This window comes from Cervus elaphus, chromosome 24, assembly GCF_910594005.1.
Source record: "Cervus elaphus chromosome 24, mCerEla1.1, whole genome shotgun sequence".
Taxonomy (NCBI): Eukaryota; Metazoa; Chordata; class Mammalia; order Artiodactyla; family Cervidae; genus Cervus; species Cervus elaphus.
The window spans coordinates 60,136,230-60,153,882 of record NC_057838.1 but is presented as its reverse complement, the minus strand read 5'-3'; the positions used below and the strand labels follow the sequence as shown (position 1 = coordinate 60,153,882).

Sequence of the window (17,653 nt, the reverse complement as noted above, 5' to 3'; positions counted from 1 at the left end):
CAGATGCAGCAGAGCTACCCTTGGAAGCTCAGGTCACAGACAGCTGGATGCTCATGGCGGGGTGGGGGTAATTGCTGAGGCTACTCAGGAAGGGCATTGCTTGGGTCGGGCTCATTAGAAGTGAGATTGACACTGGATCTGGAAGGTAAGGAGGGGAACACGGTGTCCCTCTGGTCTGGGCCTCGACCAGAGCCAGCTGCTCTCTCCCTTTCAAAGAGGAGCCAGAGAGCATGCAGAGGGGAGACAGGAGGTAAGTACCCTGCCCCTTCCATCAGAGCCAGCCTTCCTACCCCAGGTCCAGGCTACCAAGTTGCTTACGTGCTCTCAGCCTACCCCTGGGCTGTCCCCAGGAGGCCAGGGGACCTGCTGGTAACATCCCAAGTGGTCTAGAGGGTCTCAGCCTCGGCCATGCTGGAGGAGCCTTGTGGGAATCTGGCAGTCCATGACCTGTGGGAGTGGCATAAGACCAGGAGGAGTGTGACTGCCTTCTTCACCTCCTGCTTTAGGAGGCTCCCTCTGTCCATCCAGTCTTCAACAGCCAAGGTCACCCTGAGAGACATGTGTTGGCGGGAGCGAGGGGCGGGTATCGGGAGGCAGTCTTCACTCCCTAGGGGCCATGTCCAACACAGTTAACTTCATCTGCCACTTAATTACCTCCGTGGGGCACTGCTCCCACCCGCCTGGTAGCGCCTGGCAGACACTCTTCAGCGCCCCTACTGTGGACCCAGGACGTGGCACAAGGTCAGCAGACCCTGGCAGTCCCCAGGGCAGGAAGGGGAGCACCCTGACCTTCCTTCAACCTCCCTCTGCTGCCTGCACCCGCCTCCTTGGCCCACCCACCCAGCTCCCCTTCCAAACACTGCCTGCCAGGGGTGTTAAAGTACTTCTTGGCACTCGCTCCAGCTGGCTGCAGCCTCGCTCCCACGCCCCCGGCTTCTCGGCCTGTCCTCCCTACCAGCCTGCCTGCCCATTCCCTGGAGTTGGGGAACAGAGGGTCTGCCCGCCTCTGACAGGGTCTGCCCTGCACCTGGGGCGGACTCTGGGTGTCCGCCTTCCAGGGGCATGCCACTTGCTCTGCGGTGTGCGGTGGGCGCCTGGCTGCCCAAGACTTGGCCTGTCCCTTTCCGCCTCCCTGCTGTGGCCCCCGCTCGGGCTCAGAGGTGAAAGGGGTGATTAACTGCCTTCTGCCTGTTATTACATTGATGTATTATTTAGCTCCAGGGAGGCGATGAATATTTGATCTCCTTGCACTGGCTGTGGGCAGTGGAGGAGAGAGGGGCTGAGGTGTGGTGGCAGCTTCATTCTCTGCCTCAGCAGCCTGGGGGGCCTGGGTGCTGCCCTGCCTGGTCTGACCTGTCCTGCCCGGAGACACAGGCCCAGGACTCAGACTTGCTCCTGCACAGACCCTGAGGAGCTGGAGGGCTGCCCCTTCCCTGCCTTGCACTCCTTAGTTAGGGTGTCCACACGTGCCTGGGGGCTGTTCTCCCCTGGCAGGCTGGCCTGAAGGGGCAGCCCTGGGCTCCTCCTCTGATCACCCCTAGCGGAGGGGCTGGGAGAGGGAGGAGGCAGGCAGCTGGCAAGCAGGCAGGTCCCCACACCTGGGTCCCTAGAGAGCCGTTGGCTATGTGGGCAGGTTGAACTTAATTGGGCCAGGGAGAAATCATCCCCCTCTTTTGCTCCGCTCAGGCCTGCAGCCTCTGGGGCACCAGTCATCATTTAAGGAGAGATAGAGGGACTGCCATCCTGCCCCAGGGCCAGAGACAACCACCCACAACTCAGGGAGCTGTCCGGGCTCACTCTTGAATGCCTCCACCCTAGGAACCAGGACTGAGGCCCCAGCAGGACGAGGGCCCTGGGCTAGCAACCTGGCCGTTGCAGGGCTCACCTCACCCCTGCAGTAGGGCCCAGGGTCATCTGGGGGCCGAGGAGGGTTAGGAAGCAGACCCCCTACACATACCCACCCTGATCCCCAGCTGAGGCTCAGTGAAAGTTCCAGGCCAAGTCCAAATGCCAAGCAGTCCGCAGCTGCACCGGGCTTGGGGCTCCATCACCATGGAGACAGGATCTGGGGAAGCTGGCCCACCCCTCACCTTCTGTGATGTTTGACTGCTGCCCCCTCCCTTTCCCACTGGAAGGGAGGCATGTCCACCTTCTGTCGGTCTGGATTCCTACACACAGGGGGCCTGAGCTCTCTGCCTCTCCTTGCCGCCCCCAGCCATTGTTGGTGCCTCTGATCTGAGGAGATGAATTGAGAGGCTGCTCCAGAAGAGGGCAGATGAACCTAGCCTGGAGAATATATTGGGGATGGGCGGAGCAGGCTAGGGTGGATCTCGGGGCTCCCCAGCAGGTAGCAGAGTGCTCCCATGGTCCCCTCCTGCTGCTTTGGGGCTCAGGAGCCACTAGGAGTTGGGGATGGGTAAGGGCTCCTCTGGGGTGACCCAGGCATAGAGGAAGAAAATCCTTAAAATGCTTCATCCCCACACCGTCCTCCCCTACAATTGGTTGTTGAGAATTTCTCAGGACTTCTCCATCCCACTCCTGCCCTGGCATTCTCCTCAAGTTTTGGGGCTCAGTGTGGGCCAGAAGCAGGGACATGGCTGCCACTCGGGGAGCCCTGCGTGTGGGGAGGGGCACAGGAGAGCAGGCCTCCTCGTCCCTTCCCCTGTGCTCAGGCCTTCTGGGCAGCGTTCTGGCCTTGGACAAACCCCTCTCTAAGCCTGAAATGGGAAGTGGAGGAGGGGACTCTACTGGAGTCTTTGTTCTACCCTCAGCTCCTCAGGTCAGGGCTGAAGGGTCTTTAATGGGTTGTTGGGGGCCCAGGGGGCAGCAGGCTTTGTGGGAGTTCAAGGAACTGAGGCTAATTCAGGGCAGGGAGAGGAGTGTACAGCAGGCTGACCTCCTCCCCCTCCCCCACTACCCCACCCGGCCCCTGTTCCCTCACTCTGCCCTGTCAGTGGACCACCAGGCAGGGCAGAGGGCAGAGGGCAGCAGAAACGAGCCTCCGGAGCCTGGGGCAGCTTTATTATTCATGAGCATCCTGTGCAGGCTGAGTAGCTGTTGCTGGTCGGAGAGCCTCAGTCCTCTCCCTGGAGGGGGGGGTCCCAGCTAACCTGAGCCCCCCTCTTCCCGCTCCAGGTGCTGACACGATGAGCGACACGAGTTCTGTAAGCCTGGAGCTGGGTCCTGGCAGCCGGGAAACTTCAGCGGCCACACTGTCCCCCGGGGTGAGCAGCCGCGGCTGGGACGATGGCGACACCCGCAGCGAGCACAGCTACAGCGAGTCGGGTGCCAGCGGCTCATCTTTCGAGGAGCTTGACCTGGAGGGCGAGGGAGCCCTGGGGGAGCCAAGGCTCAGCCCTGAGACTGAGCCCCTGGGGGCTCCCAAGTGGCCCCGGGAGCCCAGTACCCCAGAGAAGGGCGAGGAGTAACCGCGGCCTGCACCTCCCTATGGCACCGCTGCCAAGGAACTGAGCGTCTCTGCAGTCCTCCTCTTCCTCCACCTCCCGGTCTCCGGCCGGGGCCAGGGCTCTTGTGCAGCCCTGACTTCTTCTGCCCCGGTCCTCCGGCCAAGCCTTCTCCTCACTGTCCTCTCGGCCCCCAGAGCCAGAGGACCCAGGACTGTTATCTGCACCCAGCCCCTGGGGCTGCCACCCCTGTTACATCTTTTTCAGATTCACGTTGAGCTTCCAGGACCCAGAATAAAAACAAATGATTTTCTTGGTTTCACCTGGATTTGTGCTGTAGGTTTGTCTGTTCCCCCTTAGGGAGTCCTGTGCAGATAGGCCCGGAGTGGGCAGAGCACCCCCGGCCTGAGAAGAGGAAGGTACCCTGGTACCTGGGCTGGGCTGGGGTAGGGGAATTGGAGGCCCTTTAGCCCTGCTCTGGGTAGCTCTCCTTGACAGCTGCTCCTCCATTGCAGCAGCCCCAGGGGCTCCCCCAGGCTTCAGGAGAGCAGGCCAGGCGGGACAAGGGGTGTGAAAGCTGAACCTCGGGTGCCCTCTGGGGCTCAAGGGTGGGGAGCTCGCCACCCGCCTTTGCCTGCCACAGAGGGGCGCCTCTGTGTCCGTAGCTCAGGTGCTGACCCTGGTATCTGCCCAGCCTGTGAGGACATCCCTGTTGTGCCTGCCACTGCCTGTGTGCAGGCACACACACATGCTTTTGGTGTTTTATGTGTAACCACGGATGGGTCAGGTGACGGTGGTCCTGGGCGCGGCTGTCTTTGTGTGGATGGCGGTGTGACTGCACATGCGGCTGTGCTCAGCGTCCGACTGTAGTTGTATTACAGGGGAGAGAACCTGGCTGTCTGCAACCATCACTCTGGCGGCTTGTCTGTATACAGCTATGTGTGTATGTGTATGGGGGTGTGTCCAAGTGGAAAGCTGTGTGTTTCTCTGTCCATGTATAAAGCTGTAGTAGGTCTCTGCAGCTGTGTCCATGACTAGCCCTATGTGTGGACATGTCCCTGTGTACAGCTGTGCATCCACATGTGAGCTGTGTCTGTGTGTACAGTTGTGTGTTTGCGTGTAACGCTGTGTGTGCAGCCATGTGCACATGTACAACTCTTCATGTAAGGCTGGGTGTGTGCACGCATGTGCATAGCTGGGTGTGTAACTGCATGTCCATGTGCTGCAGCAGGGCCGTGCGGCTCACTGGCTGCAGGCTACGCACTGGGCCACCCGGGCTTGTGCTATGTTTAAGGCCCGATGTCTTTGGTGTGGCTGCCTTGGTGGGTGGGCTGGGGTTGCTGTGCCGTCCTCTCACCTCTGCAACCCGCTGCTGTCAACCCCTCTGCTCCAGGGACTCCATCGCTGACCGACCCCAGGGAGCAGCTGCGCTGAGACAGCCGGAGAGGGTGAGAGCAGCGGGAAGTGAAGACAGCGTGTCTATCTCCGAGGCCTTGTCTGACAGCTCTGCACCCTTATCCTGCTGCCACCTTGCCTCCCATTAGCGATGGAGTTTGTGTTTGTTTGGGTTTGATGTGTTGGTCTGTTGCACAGCTGTGTGCTTTCCAGAACAGTGGGGCATTGGGCTTCTGTGTCCAGGGAAAAAGCCCGTCCTTTCTCGGTGAGAATCCCCCGAGCCCACTTGTAGCTGTGTGTACCAGAGGCACCTGGGTGTGGTGTGTGCTCACAGGCCTGCATCCGATCTGGCCTTGCCTCTCCCGACACCCGTGGAGGAAAGGGCAGCGCCTGGGGAACACGTGTAGAGAGACCCCATGCTGCTTGCACATGGTAGTAGTTAGTGTGTGTGCAGAGTGGCTCTGGGGCTACATCTCGGTGCAGCACCTACCCCTTCCCAAATCCTTCAGTATAGTCTGGCGATGCTGATTACCCCCCAGCCCCTACTCAGGGGCATCCTTTCTCACTCTGCTGCAGGAGGGAACAAGACTCAAGAACATCTCAGAGCTGTCCTCCCTCTGTGTGGGCTCCAGCTCCTGCTCCTGCCCCCTCCTACACAGCCACCAGTTTCAGGAGCCTCTTCCCCAGCTCCCTCCCCTCCCAGATCCCCCTGCTGGCTCCAGCCTGCCCCTCAGTGTTGACCCTAAGTCCCTGGGCCTGCAACCCCACCCCCAACCCAAGCCTGGTATCTCTTTGCCATTAATGCCCTTTACACATGAGAGTTGAGATTCGTGGAGGGGTCAGGGGAGGTCAGGGTTGGGAGGGTGTGGGGGGTATAGTAGCTTTAAAGGTCATCTGCAGGAAGGAAGAGAAGGTTCCAGCTTCCTCTGACCCTTTCCCCCCTCCCCCGACCCCTTCTCGCTCCATCTCTTCCCTCTAGTGACTCAGGCCCCAGCTCTTGGTCAGGGCTGAAGACATGCCCCCCCCGCCCCAGCCCTGGCATGTGGACCGGAACCCAGTATGGGAGTGGGTAGGGAGAACGGACGTGAGGACAGGGAGGCAGCAGACTAAGCCCTTCCCCTGGCTCCCACGTGCCCCATTACCTATCCCCCAGGGGCACCCCACAACCCTAGAGCCAGCCTTCCCGCTCCCACAGATGGAAACCCACACCACTGTGCGCACCCCACTGGGCCCAGTGACCTTCCCAGCCGCGTGCCTCACGCTCGCTGGCCTTCTGGGACTCAGTCTGACTTGGGGCGGAGGGGACCCGAGGCACCTGCTCTAGCAGAGGGCAGGAGAGCCCGAGGATTCAGCACCACGCGGCGGACAGCGTCGGGCCGGTGCTCCAGAAGAGCAGGGGAGTGTTGCAGGCGTCTGGAGGGAGGCGGAGGCCGCGTTGGGCGCGGGAGATCGGGAGTGGGGAGGGACGGAGGCGGGGTTGGGGGCGGGCTGGGGCCGGGGGCGGGGCGGGCCGCGATTGAAAGCGGCCGGCCGAGCGGGCGGGCAGAGCGCAGAGCTGCCGAGCCAGCGAGCGAGCGAGTCAGCGGGAGCTGGAACCCCGTGCCCCAGGCTCGCTCCGCTCGGTTTTTCTCCACGCCAGAGCGGGGCGCGCAAGGTAGGGTAAGCCGGGTGCTGCTGCGGCCGCCACCGACCGTATCGATCCTGACCCCGAGTCCTGGGGTCCCTCGGGCCCTCGAGTTCCGGGGCGCCCCGGGGCAGGGACTGGCCAGGGCATCCAGACAGCGCTAGTCAGAAGCTCGGGAAGCGGGAAGGCAGCCCCAGGCGTCCCGCCTTTCTTCCCCAAAGATCGCACGCCCTGCATCTCGCTCCCTCGTTCCTCCTATCCCTCCGTCCTTTGGTCAGTCTTTCTGTCTGTGCCTCTGTCTGTCTCAGCCTCTCAGGCTCCATCTCCCCAAATTTTGTGGCCCAGGCTCTCAGGCTGCCCTGCTTCCGAGGTTCTCCCTCCCCTTCAAGGGTCTGTCCCTGATGGAGCGTTGGTCCCAGCCACCCCTGTGGGAGGATTGTGGTTGACTCGTTTGGACTCAGCTCCCACTGGGTCTGTGCCCCGGTCTGTGTTGGTCTTCATGCTTACCTCTCTTCCCTGTTTGCTTGAGCTGTTTCTTTCTGGGGATGCACAGCACCGCAGTTCCCCTGCCCTGGCCCCAGCAGGAAATTAACCCTGGGGTGCTGAGGGGGCCAAGTGAAGAGCCCCTGTCTCTGTGGCCAGGACATGGGGTCCTTGAACTAGTTCTGCCCTGCTTCAGGCTCAGTTTCCCTCGCCTAGCCTTCCTGAGCCCGTGCAATTGTGAGAGCCCGTGTGGCATGGGTGTCCAGGCGGGCAGCTGGGGCACAAATGATGGGGTGCAGAGTGGAAGAGGGAAGCAGGAGTCTCTGAGGGCCAGGTTGAGCAGGGCCCTGAGGCCAAGGATGGGGAGATTGGAGGTGGTGACTTTCTCTGCTTGGTTGTGAATTGCAGAGAAAAGGAAGGCAAAAAGTCTCAAATGACAGTAGCAACCCACTCCAGTGTTCTTGCCTGGAGAATCCCAGAGACGGGGGAGCCGGGTGGGCTGACGCCTATGGGGTCGCACAGAGTCGGACACGACTGAAGTGACTTAGCAGCAAGGTGTCCAAAAGTCTCACCCTGAACCCTGTTCTGAGATTTTGACCAGATGGGCTGCCCGCCACCCCTGACATACACACACACTCACATCTACTTTCCCTGTTGACCTTAGGACCTGTGGCCACTTCAGTGTCCCTCCCTGGGGCCAGCCTCTCTACCTCGCTGTCTAACTTTCAAGACCTAGAGTCTCTATTTACTTCCTCAGTCAGGAGGAGAGACTGGGAACCTTGGGTACTCATTTGAGTTTCCCTGGAGTTCGAGACTACCATTTAGAGCTTCTTCCTTCCCTCTTCCCTGGTGGGTTCTCAGTCCTCAATGGCTCCTCTCTGGAAACCCAAGGATGGGGACTGGACCCTCAAGTTTGTAACTGTGACCTTCTGCTGCAAAGATGTTGACTTTGGGGCCCCGGGAGGTTTGTGCAGGGTGTTGGATATTCTTCTGGGTCTAATGTTTCTACCCTGTGTAGTTCCTCCACCTATGCTAAATTTGGGATGAGCACAGAGCCCATCTCCAACCCCAGATCCAGACAGGGCTGAGGGACAGGCCAAGGGGTGTCCCAGGAGCTTCTCATCCTAGTAAGGGTACCGCCTCTCCCTGGCTCCTCAGTCCCTGGGAAAGAAGTTTGGGGGAAGCAGAGTCAGAAGGGCTAGCCACTCTCAGGTTCCACTTCTCCCTACCTGTTTATCTGTCTGTCTCTCTCTCTCTCCAGGAGCTGGGTCCCTCCTCATCCTCTTCCTGTCTGTCCTTTCCTGGTCTATTTCCACCTCTCTTTGCTTTTGCTGCTTCTGCCCTCCTCCCCTGGAGGCCCAGGTCTGCCGGACCCATCCATCCCCTCTGGGGCCATGGGATCACTGCTTGGGTTCCTGGCTCTGCTGCTGCTGTGGGGCGCCGTGGCTGAAGGCCCAGCCAAGAAGGTGCTGACCCTGGAGGGGGACCTGGTTCTGGGTGGGCTGTTTCCAGTACATCAGAAGGGTGGCCCAGCAGAGGAGTGTGGTCCTGTCAATGAACATCGCGGCATCCAGCGTCTGGAGGCCATGCTTTTTGCGCTGGATCGTATCAACCGTGACCCAAGCCTGCTCCCAGGAGTGCGCCTGGGTGCGCACATACTCGACAGTTGCTCCAAGGACACACATGCTCTGGAGCAGGCACTTGACTTTGTGCGGGCGTCACTCAGCCGGGGCGCCGACGGCTCACGCCACGTTTGCCCTGACGGCTCTTATGCCACTCATGGCGATGCTCCCACTGCCATCACCGGTGTCATCGGCGGCTCCTACAGCGACGTCTCCATCCAGGTACACGGGGGCTGTGGAAATGGAGGCTGGGCAGGGAAGCCAGAGAGGGCGGGTACCTGGAATTCCAGCTGAGCGGGGACTCTGGGTTACTATGCACTGGAAAAGGACTAGAGGCTTTCTTTGAGTAGCTTTTTACAGAAGTCTAAGAGAGTGCCCCGGTGGGAAAATGGGGCTCAAGTTTTAGAGATTATGCAAGGAAAACATCCCACTCCCAAGACACACACACACACATCTGATGTTAAACAGCCCTAAGAAGCTTAATAGCCAGGCCTTTTGTGTCAGAACTCTAGTTTTGAATCCTGGTTTTCCCACTCACTGTGTGACTCTGGGCATTATTTCTCTTCTGTACCTCACTTTCATCCTTATAAAATGGGACTCATGATGCTTACCACTCTTAGGGGTGTGGTGGTAACTTAATGAGGTAACACATGCAAAGCGTGAATCAAGGGGGCTGGCAGATCATAAGGGTGTAATCAATATTAGCTGCTGCTGTTATTAAGCCACTTTATAGATGAGGAAACTGAGGCTTGGAGAGAGGCAGGCCACAAGTCCGGTTGCTCACAAAGTGGAGACATGAACCTGGCTGTCAGCCAAGGACCTCAGTGACTGTCAGATCATCTCTCCGTGTATTGGAAAGGGGGAGACAGAAGCCAAGAGCAACCCAGAGAAGAGAAACAGGGGAGGGGGTGCCCCAAAAGGAAGAGAAGCAGGATGTTTGTGGAGGTGAGGAGGAGGGTACCCCAGAATCTTTCAGCAAGTGCAGGATGACCAGGTGGGGGACGGGGGAGAGGGACCAAGGCCCTCCCTCCTGTTCTTCCCACAGGGGGTCGGCAGAGGGCACAACTGATGGCCTTTGGCACACCTGGCTGCTGGGGCCCAGGGGGATCCTCCTTGTCCTTTACTGGGTTCCACCTCTTGCCTGTACCCTTACCTGTCTGGTGCCAGCCTAGGCTGCTGGAAGCTGAGGCCAGAGCTGAGATTGGTGTTGGGAGTTGCAAGGAGGGCCTCGTCTGGGGGCCTCAGCTGCCTCGAGAAGGCCAGCAGAGGGCATTGCCATCAGAAACCAGGCTGAGCCCCCTGACCCAGAATGCTTATTTAGGACAGAGGAAGCAGGAGTCTGAACTATGGAGGCAGCTTCTGGCCTGGGGTGGGGAGGGAGGCCTGCTCACACCCCTATTGCAGGGAATGAATTACCAGTTCTGCTAGGCCTGCTACTGGATGGGGCCAGTGGTAGCTTGGACAGGTGTGGCTGCACCAGCACCTCCATCTGTAGCCTGGGCTGGGGACAGGGATGGGGAGGCAGCCTCCCATTGTTGATGTCTTCAGGGGCCTCTGGGGTTCTTTCCCAGCACACCCTCTGCACAATTCTTTTAAGGGCCCCTTGTATTTACCTCCAGCTCAGTTACCTCTGCCTCACCCCAAGCTGCCTGCCTCCCACAGCAGGGCCCACAGCTCAGCGTCCATCTGCTTTTTCCTTGTCTGGGTCAAAACAAGGCTCAGTCCTTTATCCTGCGGCTGCACCTGTCTGGAATGGTTCATCCACATTCCTGCCCCTCTCTCGTGCTGAAATCCCTATAATCTTCCAGGCACTGTGGCCTCATGTACATCGTTATTCTTGACCTGCTCAGCAACCTTGGAAGGCAGGAATGAGAAACTGAGGTTCAGGGAGGTTTGCTAACTTGCCCAGGGACGCAGAGTCAGACAGTACAGGGAAGGAACTGAGATTGTCCGAGTAAACATCTATGTCCCAGAAGCAAATAGAGGACCTGACTCCCTCTTTTGGAACCTGGGCCACCCCCTGCTCTCACCCACCATGCCACCAGGTTCTTGGCTGGACCCCACTCTTAGGGGCATATCCCAGGGATCTGAGGCTGAGAGACTGGCTGCCAGGTAGGCAGGAAGCCTTGTTAATTTCAGGCTCAGGCATCCAATAGAGATCCACTCTTGGGCTCTCAGGGCTATGGAGCCCTCAAATCTTAGTCTTCCTTCTTCAGGGAGCCTTCTCCTTCTCTTTCCATCATCCCAGCAGCGTTGACTCTGGGGTAGAGAGCTTAAGACCCCTGAGCATCCCAGAGGTCATGCAGTGCCTCGTCCCTGTGCAGCCAACGGCCAACCTATCTCCACCCAGGACTTAGGTTTTTCCTTAGCTCTCTCTTTTTGCTACAGCTGTTCATCTGAAGGGAGACAGGGGGGGGGGGGGTTTGAGTGTGGCTCAGGACCCTGGTGCCCTGGCCCTAGGTCTTTCTGAGCCCTTAGGAAGGGACAGAAAACTTGCTGTCCCCAGGGAGAAGACACATCAAGACGATGTAGGTCTTTGGAGAGAGGGAGACATCATAGATGACCACATGGGCACTTGATCCCAAAGTCTGATAGCTGGGTTGAGGGGCACAGCTGTCTCCAGCATTTGACTTGGTCTCTATCTCTGCCCTCTCGACCACCCCCATCCATGCCCGCCCCACTGCAGGTGGCCAACCTCCTGCGGCTATTTCAGATCCCTCAGATCAGCTATGCCTCTACCAGTGCCAAGCTGAGTGATAAGTCCCGCTATGACTACTTTGCCCGCACAGTGCCTCCCGACTTCTTCCAAGCCAAAGCCATGGCTGAGATTCTCCGCTTCTTCAACTGGACCTATGTATCCACCGTGGCATCCGAGGGTGACTATGGTGAGACAGGCATCGAAGCCTTTGAACTAGAGGCCCGCGCCCGCAACATCTGCGTGGCCACCTCGGAGAAGGTGGGCCGCGCCATGAGCCGCGCAGCCTTCGAGGGCGTGGTGCGAGCCCTGCTGCAGAAGCCCAGTGCCCGCGTGGCTGTCCTGTTCACCCGCTCCGAGGACGCCCGTGAGCTCCTCGCTGCCACCCAGCGCCTCAATGCCAGCTTTACCTGGGTGGCTAGCGATGGCTGGGGGGCCCTGGAGAGTGTGGTGGCAGGCAGCGAGGGTGCTGCTGAAGGCGCCATCACCATAGAGCTGGCTTCCTACCCCATCAGCGACTTTGCCTCCTACTTCCAGAGCCTGGACCCATGGAACAACAGCCGGAACCCCTGGTTCCGTGAGTTCTGGGAGCAGAGGTTCCACTGCAGCTTCCGACAGCAAGACTGTGCAGCTCACTCCTTGCGGGCCGTGCCCTTTGAGCAAGAGTCCAAGATCATGTTTGTGGTCAATGCGGTGTATGCCATGGCCCATGCCCTGCACAACATGCATCGCGCCCTCTGCCCCAACACCACCCGCCTCTGTGATGCAATGCGGCCTGTCAACGGGCGCCGCCTCTACAAGGACTTCGTGCTCAATGTCAAGTTCGATGGTAATGGTGCCGGCCAGGTCCACCAAGCTGCTGTCTCTCGGAGGGTGAGAGGGAGCAGGCCCTCAGGTTCTAGCACATGGCTAGGAAAATACAGCCCACCACAAGTCAGGGATTTACCCAAGGGGCTGGTGTCAGAGTTGGGACAAGGCCAGCCAGGCAGGGAAGACTCCAACAGGAGCCAGGCCTGAGGTGCCACTTCCTGACATCCTTCCAGAGGGTAGACATCTGGCCTGGCTCTGCACTGTAAGGGTCTCTGCTTCCTGCTTGGGCCTTGCCTTCTATCTCCTGCCTCTTATCATGCAGGGAGTAGAGATCGGGAGACCTCAAGCCCATTGTCAGGCAGCAGGATATCAGAGAGAGTGAGAATAAAGGTGCATCAGGATGACCCTGTATTTTTCAGGAAAATTTCTATTCCTAATCTTGCTTTTCCACTCAAGGTGGCCACAGTCTCTTCAAACCAAAATTATCTTAATAGAAGTTCCAGCTTCAAGAAAAATAAATGCCACAGAGTCATCTCTGTGCTTCAGAAAGAATGACTGCAGGAGCAGTGAGAGAGGGTGCCAGAGCTTGGAGCTCTGGATCAGGATCAAGAAGAGTAGCAATTCCTATAAGATTGACATTCAGAGTTATGGGAGAGTCAGGCTGGGGGTTACTGCTGCATTTGGGTCTGATTGGGTTGACATTAGAACAAGGCTAAATTTAGCCCTCTGGGCTAAGTGGAATTTATAGTAGGGCTCAAGTTGGATTTTGAAGACTTCGAGGACTGGGTAGAAAGAGGAGAGGCTGTGGGGGACCTGCCTTTGACTCCAGGCAGCACCATTCACCTTGGGGTCTTAAGCATATCATCTGCTAACTTGAATACCATGTGTCACTGAGACCTGGGATGATGGGGTCCCTGCCTTCTCAGCCTGGTTGGGCGATGTGAGGATCACAGGGGGATGGGGGTGGGGAGTGGAGTGACTTGTGAGCTGCCTGCCAAGCACATCTAGAAGGAATCCTCCAGGTGACCACTGAGGTTGGGATTCACTTATACAGCAATCAGTGTTAGGACTGGTGGGGGGCTGGAGATATCACTGATGGGATTAAGTAGGACCAGGACTAGACCTAAGGTCAAGTTTAGCTTTTGGGGGTCTCCATGTTAAGTTTGGAGAAAGGGCTGTGGTGTGTTTTGGGATACCGTTGGGGTCTGGGTTGGAAGGTCTAAGACTGGGTTTTGGGAGTCATGGTTGGGTTGGTGTGGGCATTAGGTTTGTGGAGATGCCTGAACTTTAAGCCTGGGGTTCTGTTTGGGGCTTGGGCTTGGGGTCTGTTATTTATTTAGGCCTCTCATTTAGAAAAATAGCTGGTTAGGCAGGCTTTAGTGCTGGGGCGAGGATCAGAAGGACAAGGGACTTCAGCTCTGGGGTTTGGGTTCCATGTTAGGGCTGAGGTCACATCAGGATGAACCAATCCAACCCTCTCTTCCTTCCCTCCCCGACCCCAGCCCCCTTCCGCCCAGCTGACACCCACAGCGAGGTCCGCTTCGACCGCTTTGGGGACGGTATTGGTCGCTACAACATCTTCACCTACCTGCGGGCAGGCGGTGGGCGCTATCGCTACCAGAAGGTGGGCTATTGGGCAGAAGGCCTGACCCTGGACACCAGCCTCATCCCGTGGGCCTCACCCTCAGCCGGTCCCCTGCCCGCCTCTCGCTGCAGTGAGCCCTGCCTCCAGAATGAGGTGAAGAGCGTGCAGCCGGGGGAGGTCTGCTGCTGGCTCTGCATTCCCTGCCAGCCCTACGAGTACCGACTGGATGAGTTCACCTGCGCCGACTGTGGCCTGGGCTACTGGCCCAATGCCAGCCTCACTGGCTGCTTCGAGCTGCCCCAGGAATACATCCGCTGGGGTGATGCCTGGGCCGTGGGACCTGTCACCATCGCCTGCCTAGGCGCCCTGGCCACCCTGTTTGTCCTGGGTGTCTTTGTGAGGCACAACGCCACCCCTGTGGTCAAGGCCTCGGGCCGAGAGCTCTGCTACATCCTGCTGGGCGGCGTCTTCCTCTGCTACTGCATGACCTTCGTCTTCATTGCCAAGCCATCCACAGCGGTGTGCACCTTACGGCGCCTCGGTTTGGGCACTGCCTTCTCCGTCTGCTACTCAGCCCTGCTCACCAAGACCAACCGCATTGCGCGCATCTTCGGTGGGGCCCGGGAGGGAGCCCAGCGGCCGCGCTTCATCAGCCCTGCCTCGCAGGTGGCCATCTGCCTGGCCCTTATCTCAGGCCAGCTGCTCATCGTGGCCACCTGGCTGGTGGTGGAGGCCCCGGGCACAGGCAAGGAGACAGCCCCTGAGCGGCGGGAGGTAGTGACATTGCGCTGCAACCACCGCGATGCAAGCATGCTGGGCTCGCTGGCCTACAATGTGCTCCTCATTGCACTCTGCACGCTCTATGCCTTCAAGACCCGCAAGTGCCCCGAAAACTTCAATGAGGCCAAGTTCATCGGCTTTACCATGTACACCACCTGCATTATCTGGCTGGCCTTCCTGCCCATCTTCTATGTCACCTCCAGTGACTACCGGGTGAGCGACCTGCTCCAGGGCAGGCTGAGGTGGGTGGGGGGCGGCAGAGCAGGACAGGGGACCTTCTGATTCCTGGTACCTCCCTCATTGAGTCTTCTGATAACTCTGAGGCTCCAACAGGTTAAATGCTCACCCAGGAGCTCACAGCTTATGGTGGCCCAATTGGGACTGGACTCCAGGGCAAGTGGGAAGGCTGAGTGGGGCCTAGAAGGAGTCCTGGAACTGAACTCTGCAGTGCAGTCAGGCTGGAATAGGTAGGGTGGAGGTGGGGAGGACAGTCAATATGGAAACTGATTGGAACAGAGGGTCTGCACTGCCCTCCCCACTGCCCTCTGCCTTGAGTTTCAGTGGGGGGTATACATGATGGAAAGGTAGGCAGAGGTGAGAAGGAGGCAGGAATGAGAATGGCAGGGCGGGGCTGTGGAGCCAGCAGCCCCGAAGAGTGTGATGCTCTGATGCCCCTCGGAGCTGGGCAGTGTGACGGGGCACCCCCGGAGCTGTGTGACTCTGGGGTTGAGAGATGAAACCAGGGGATTCAGGAAAGGTGAAGCAAGGAGCGGGAGGTGATCTGGGATGTAGAGCTTGGGAAGATCAAAGCAGGTGAAAACTGTACCCCAGTTGATGACTTCCAAGCAAAATTCCAACTGGCACTGAATGCTCCATGGGTCTGCTCAGCTTCAAGGGACAATGGCTGGTTCAGATGGGGTGCTCAGGGAAGGCTTTTCCGAGGAGGTGACAGGTGAGCGGCGTTCTTAACAATAAGAGGATAGTCTTCAGTGGTCCTCATGACTGTGTAGTAAATTCCATGACTCTCTCCATTTTACAGATGAAGAAATGGAGACTCAGGGAGGTTCAATCCCTTCCCTTAGGTCACTCAGCATGGGAGTATAGAGTAGGGTCTGAGCTGACAATCTTAACAATTAAAGGAGCAGGAAAATCGAGGCAACAGCCCCTGCAAAGGCCCCCTCCCTCAGGACAGAGGTATGGTGGGCAGGGCCAGGGCCAGGGCCAGCTGGGCTTGGCTGCTCGAGCGAGCGCCTGCTGGGCCACCTGCCTGGGCGGTGGAGGATGAGCTGGGGAGGGAATCTGCTCTGACTCAACCTGCATTTGCATATCATTTGCACTTGCATGCCAGTCATAAGTGGCTAAGGACTCAGCTGGGAGGTACACACACCAACCCCAAACACGAGTGCACACACACATATCCCTACATTCACACACATGTGCATATACCTGCACACCTGGCATGCATCCACATCTACCCACCTACACACATCCGTACACATGCATCCTACAGTTTCACACACAACTGCCTACTCTCACCATCCCCTACACACACACCCGCATACAGATACACATGCGACTACATGCCAGCACTCCATGCCTGCACCCCCCACACAGACACATGTCTGCACACACACTCCCATGCATACATGCACCTTGCATGTTCACCCTAACCCCACAGCTAGAACTTTGGTCTTCCTGGAAGACGGTGCACTGAGGCTGATGCTGGGACTGTGCCCAACCTTCCTAAAAATTCTCTGGGACTTGGCAAATGGACCAAGGCCCAGGGCTGGATGCTTATGGTCCCCACTGCTGGGACCCCACCACCTGGGCAGGGTTCCCGGGGCCAGGTCCAGGCCTTGGGACAGACTCATCCTTGACCTCTCCCACTGCAGGTGCAGACCACCACCATGTGCGTGTCGGTAAGTCTCAGTGGCTCTGTGGTGCTCGGCTGTCTGTTTGCACCCAAGCTGCACATCATCCTGTTTCAGCCGCAAAAGAACGTGGTCAGCCACCGCACGCCCACCAGCCGCTTCGGCAGCGCAGCTGCCAGAGCCAGCTCCAGCCTCGGCCAAGGTCAGCGTCCATCTATGATAAGCCCCTGCCCCAACTCTCAGCATGGGGGCCACTTCCTGGGTTACTGAGATTCTTTGGCTGGGGGTGGAGTGCCCCCCAGATGAGGCTGAACAGGAGCGGGGTGGGAGGGGGTGGTGAGCTACTTTCCGCAGTCCTGCCTCACTGATGCCCACTGACTGAAGGGACCTCAAGACTAGCCCCAACCTCCAGTTTCCTCTTCCTAGGGTCTGGCTCCCAGTTTGTCCCCACTGTTTGCAACGGCCGCGAGGTGGTGGACTCAACAACATCGTCGCTTTGAGGATCCCCACACTCCTTCCCTGACATGGCTGCTCCCCAGAGCCTGGTGCAGACCTGTGTCCAGGGCCAGGAGGAAGATGACTGGAGCACTGCAATAATGCCAACCCCGTGCCCACCCCCAGTGCCACTCACCACCCTACTTACTCCAACCCTTTAGAGTCAGAAGCTGGGATCCCTGGCCTGGGAGCCTCAATAATGACCACCAACTGCCCTTGTAGCTATGTCCCCTCCTTGCCAGGCCCAGGACTTGAAAGGGAGCAAGCCAGGGCCCACTCTGCCCTGGAATAGAGTGGCTGAGGACTGCAGGCCCCAATCCCCAATCAGTAAAGGTGCTTCCAGCCCTACCCCTCCCTCCTTCTAGGGCCTTTTAAATTTTTTATATAACTTATTTTGGGATGGGGAGGGGGGTTAAAATGGGGACTGTCCCTCCTCCTGCACAGTAGTTTGTCCTGTGGTTTATTTTGTATTATCTGTAAATGAAGTGTCTTTATTAAAAAAAAAAAAAAAGAAAATCACACTTTGCCTCTGATCCAGGGAGGTCCTTTCATCCCCGCCCCAGCCTCTCAGTCTTCATTTTGCTAGAATTTGTTCACTCTGCCCTGTGCCGGTTGTGCTAGGAGGTCTGAGTCCTGCCTGATGGAGAGACAGAAAATAAATAAGTCATCCTTCCTTGAAAGGAGCTGCTACAGACTGGCCAAGGCACCACTGGGGTGAGGATAGGAGGTTTAAATGGATACAAGCTCATCTGGCTGTCTAGGGCAGAACCTGGGCGGTGTGAGTGATGCAGCAGGAGAGGCAGCTGACTGTGACCCTTGCTCCTGCCTAGCATTTGAGGAGTCTTTGATCAGTGCAGAGCCAGGCTGGACATCTGAGGTGGAGGGAGGC

General features: G+C 58.3%; 2 protein-coding genes across 7 annotated transcripts in view; both read left to right on the top strand.

Moving 5' to 3' along the window:
* TEX264 (testis expressed 264, ER-phagy receptor) overlaps window positions 1–3,726 on the top strand; it is a 30,346-nt gene extending 26,620 nt beyond the window's left edge. For all 6 annotated transcript variants that reach the window (XM_043885375.1, XM_043885374.1, XM_043885376.1 and 3 more), the window contains one exon: window positions 3,136–3,726. In XM_043885375.1, the coding sequence (XP_043741310.1) occupies window positions 3,136–3,428 (293 nt within the window). In that variant the 3' untranslated portion in view covers window positions 3,429–3,726. The remainder of the gene's footprint in view (window positions 1–3,135) is intronic.
* Window positions 3,727–6,344: 2,618 nt separating this feature from the next.
* On the top strand, window positions 6,345–17,301 carry GRM2 (glutamate metabotropic receptor 2). Its single transcript, XM_043886971.1, has 6 exons — window positions 6,345–6,453; window positions 8,168–8,750; window positions 11,215–12,052; window positions 13,536–14,611; window positions 16,291–16,471; window positions 16,696–17,301. Exons 2-6 carry the CDS (start codon window positions 8,301–8,303, stop codon window positions 16,767–16,769), a joined length of 2,619 nt encoding a protein of 872 aa, XP_043742906.1. The 5' UTR covers window positions 6,345–6,453; window positions 8,168–8,300; the 3' UTR covers window positions 16,770–17,301.
* The last annotated feature ends 352 nt before the right edge of the window (window positions 17,302–17,653 follow it).

Excerpts from the sequence above, each read along its gene's own strand:
- GRM2 (XM_043886971.1), top strand. The coding sequence starts at position 8,301 with ATGGGATCACTGCTTGGGTTCCTGGCTCTGCTGCTGCTGTGGGGCGCC. Across the intron at positions 8,751-11,214 it reads ACAGCGACGTCTCCATCCAG|GTGGCCAACCTCCTGCGGCT; the intron begins GTACACGGGGGC and ends GCCCCACTGCAG. Across the intron at positions 14,612-16,290 it reads TCACCTCCAGTGACTACCGG|GTGCAGACCACCACCATGTG; the intron begins GTGAGCGACCTG and ends CTCCCACTGCAG.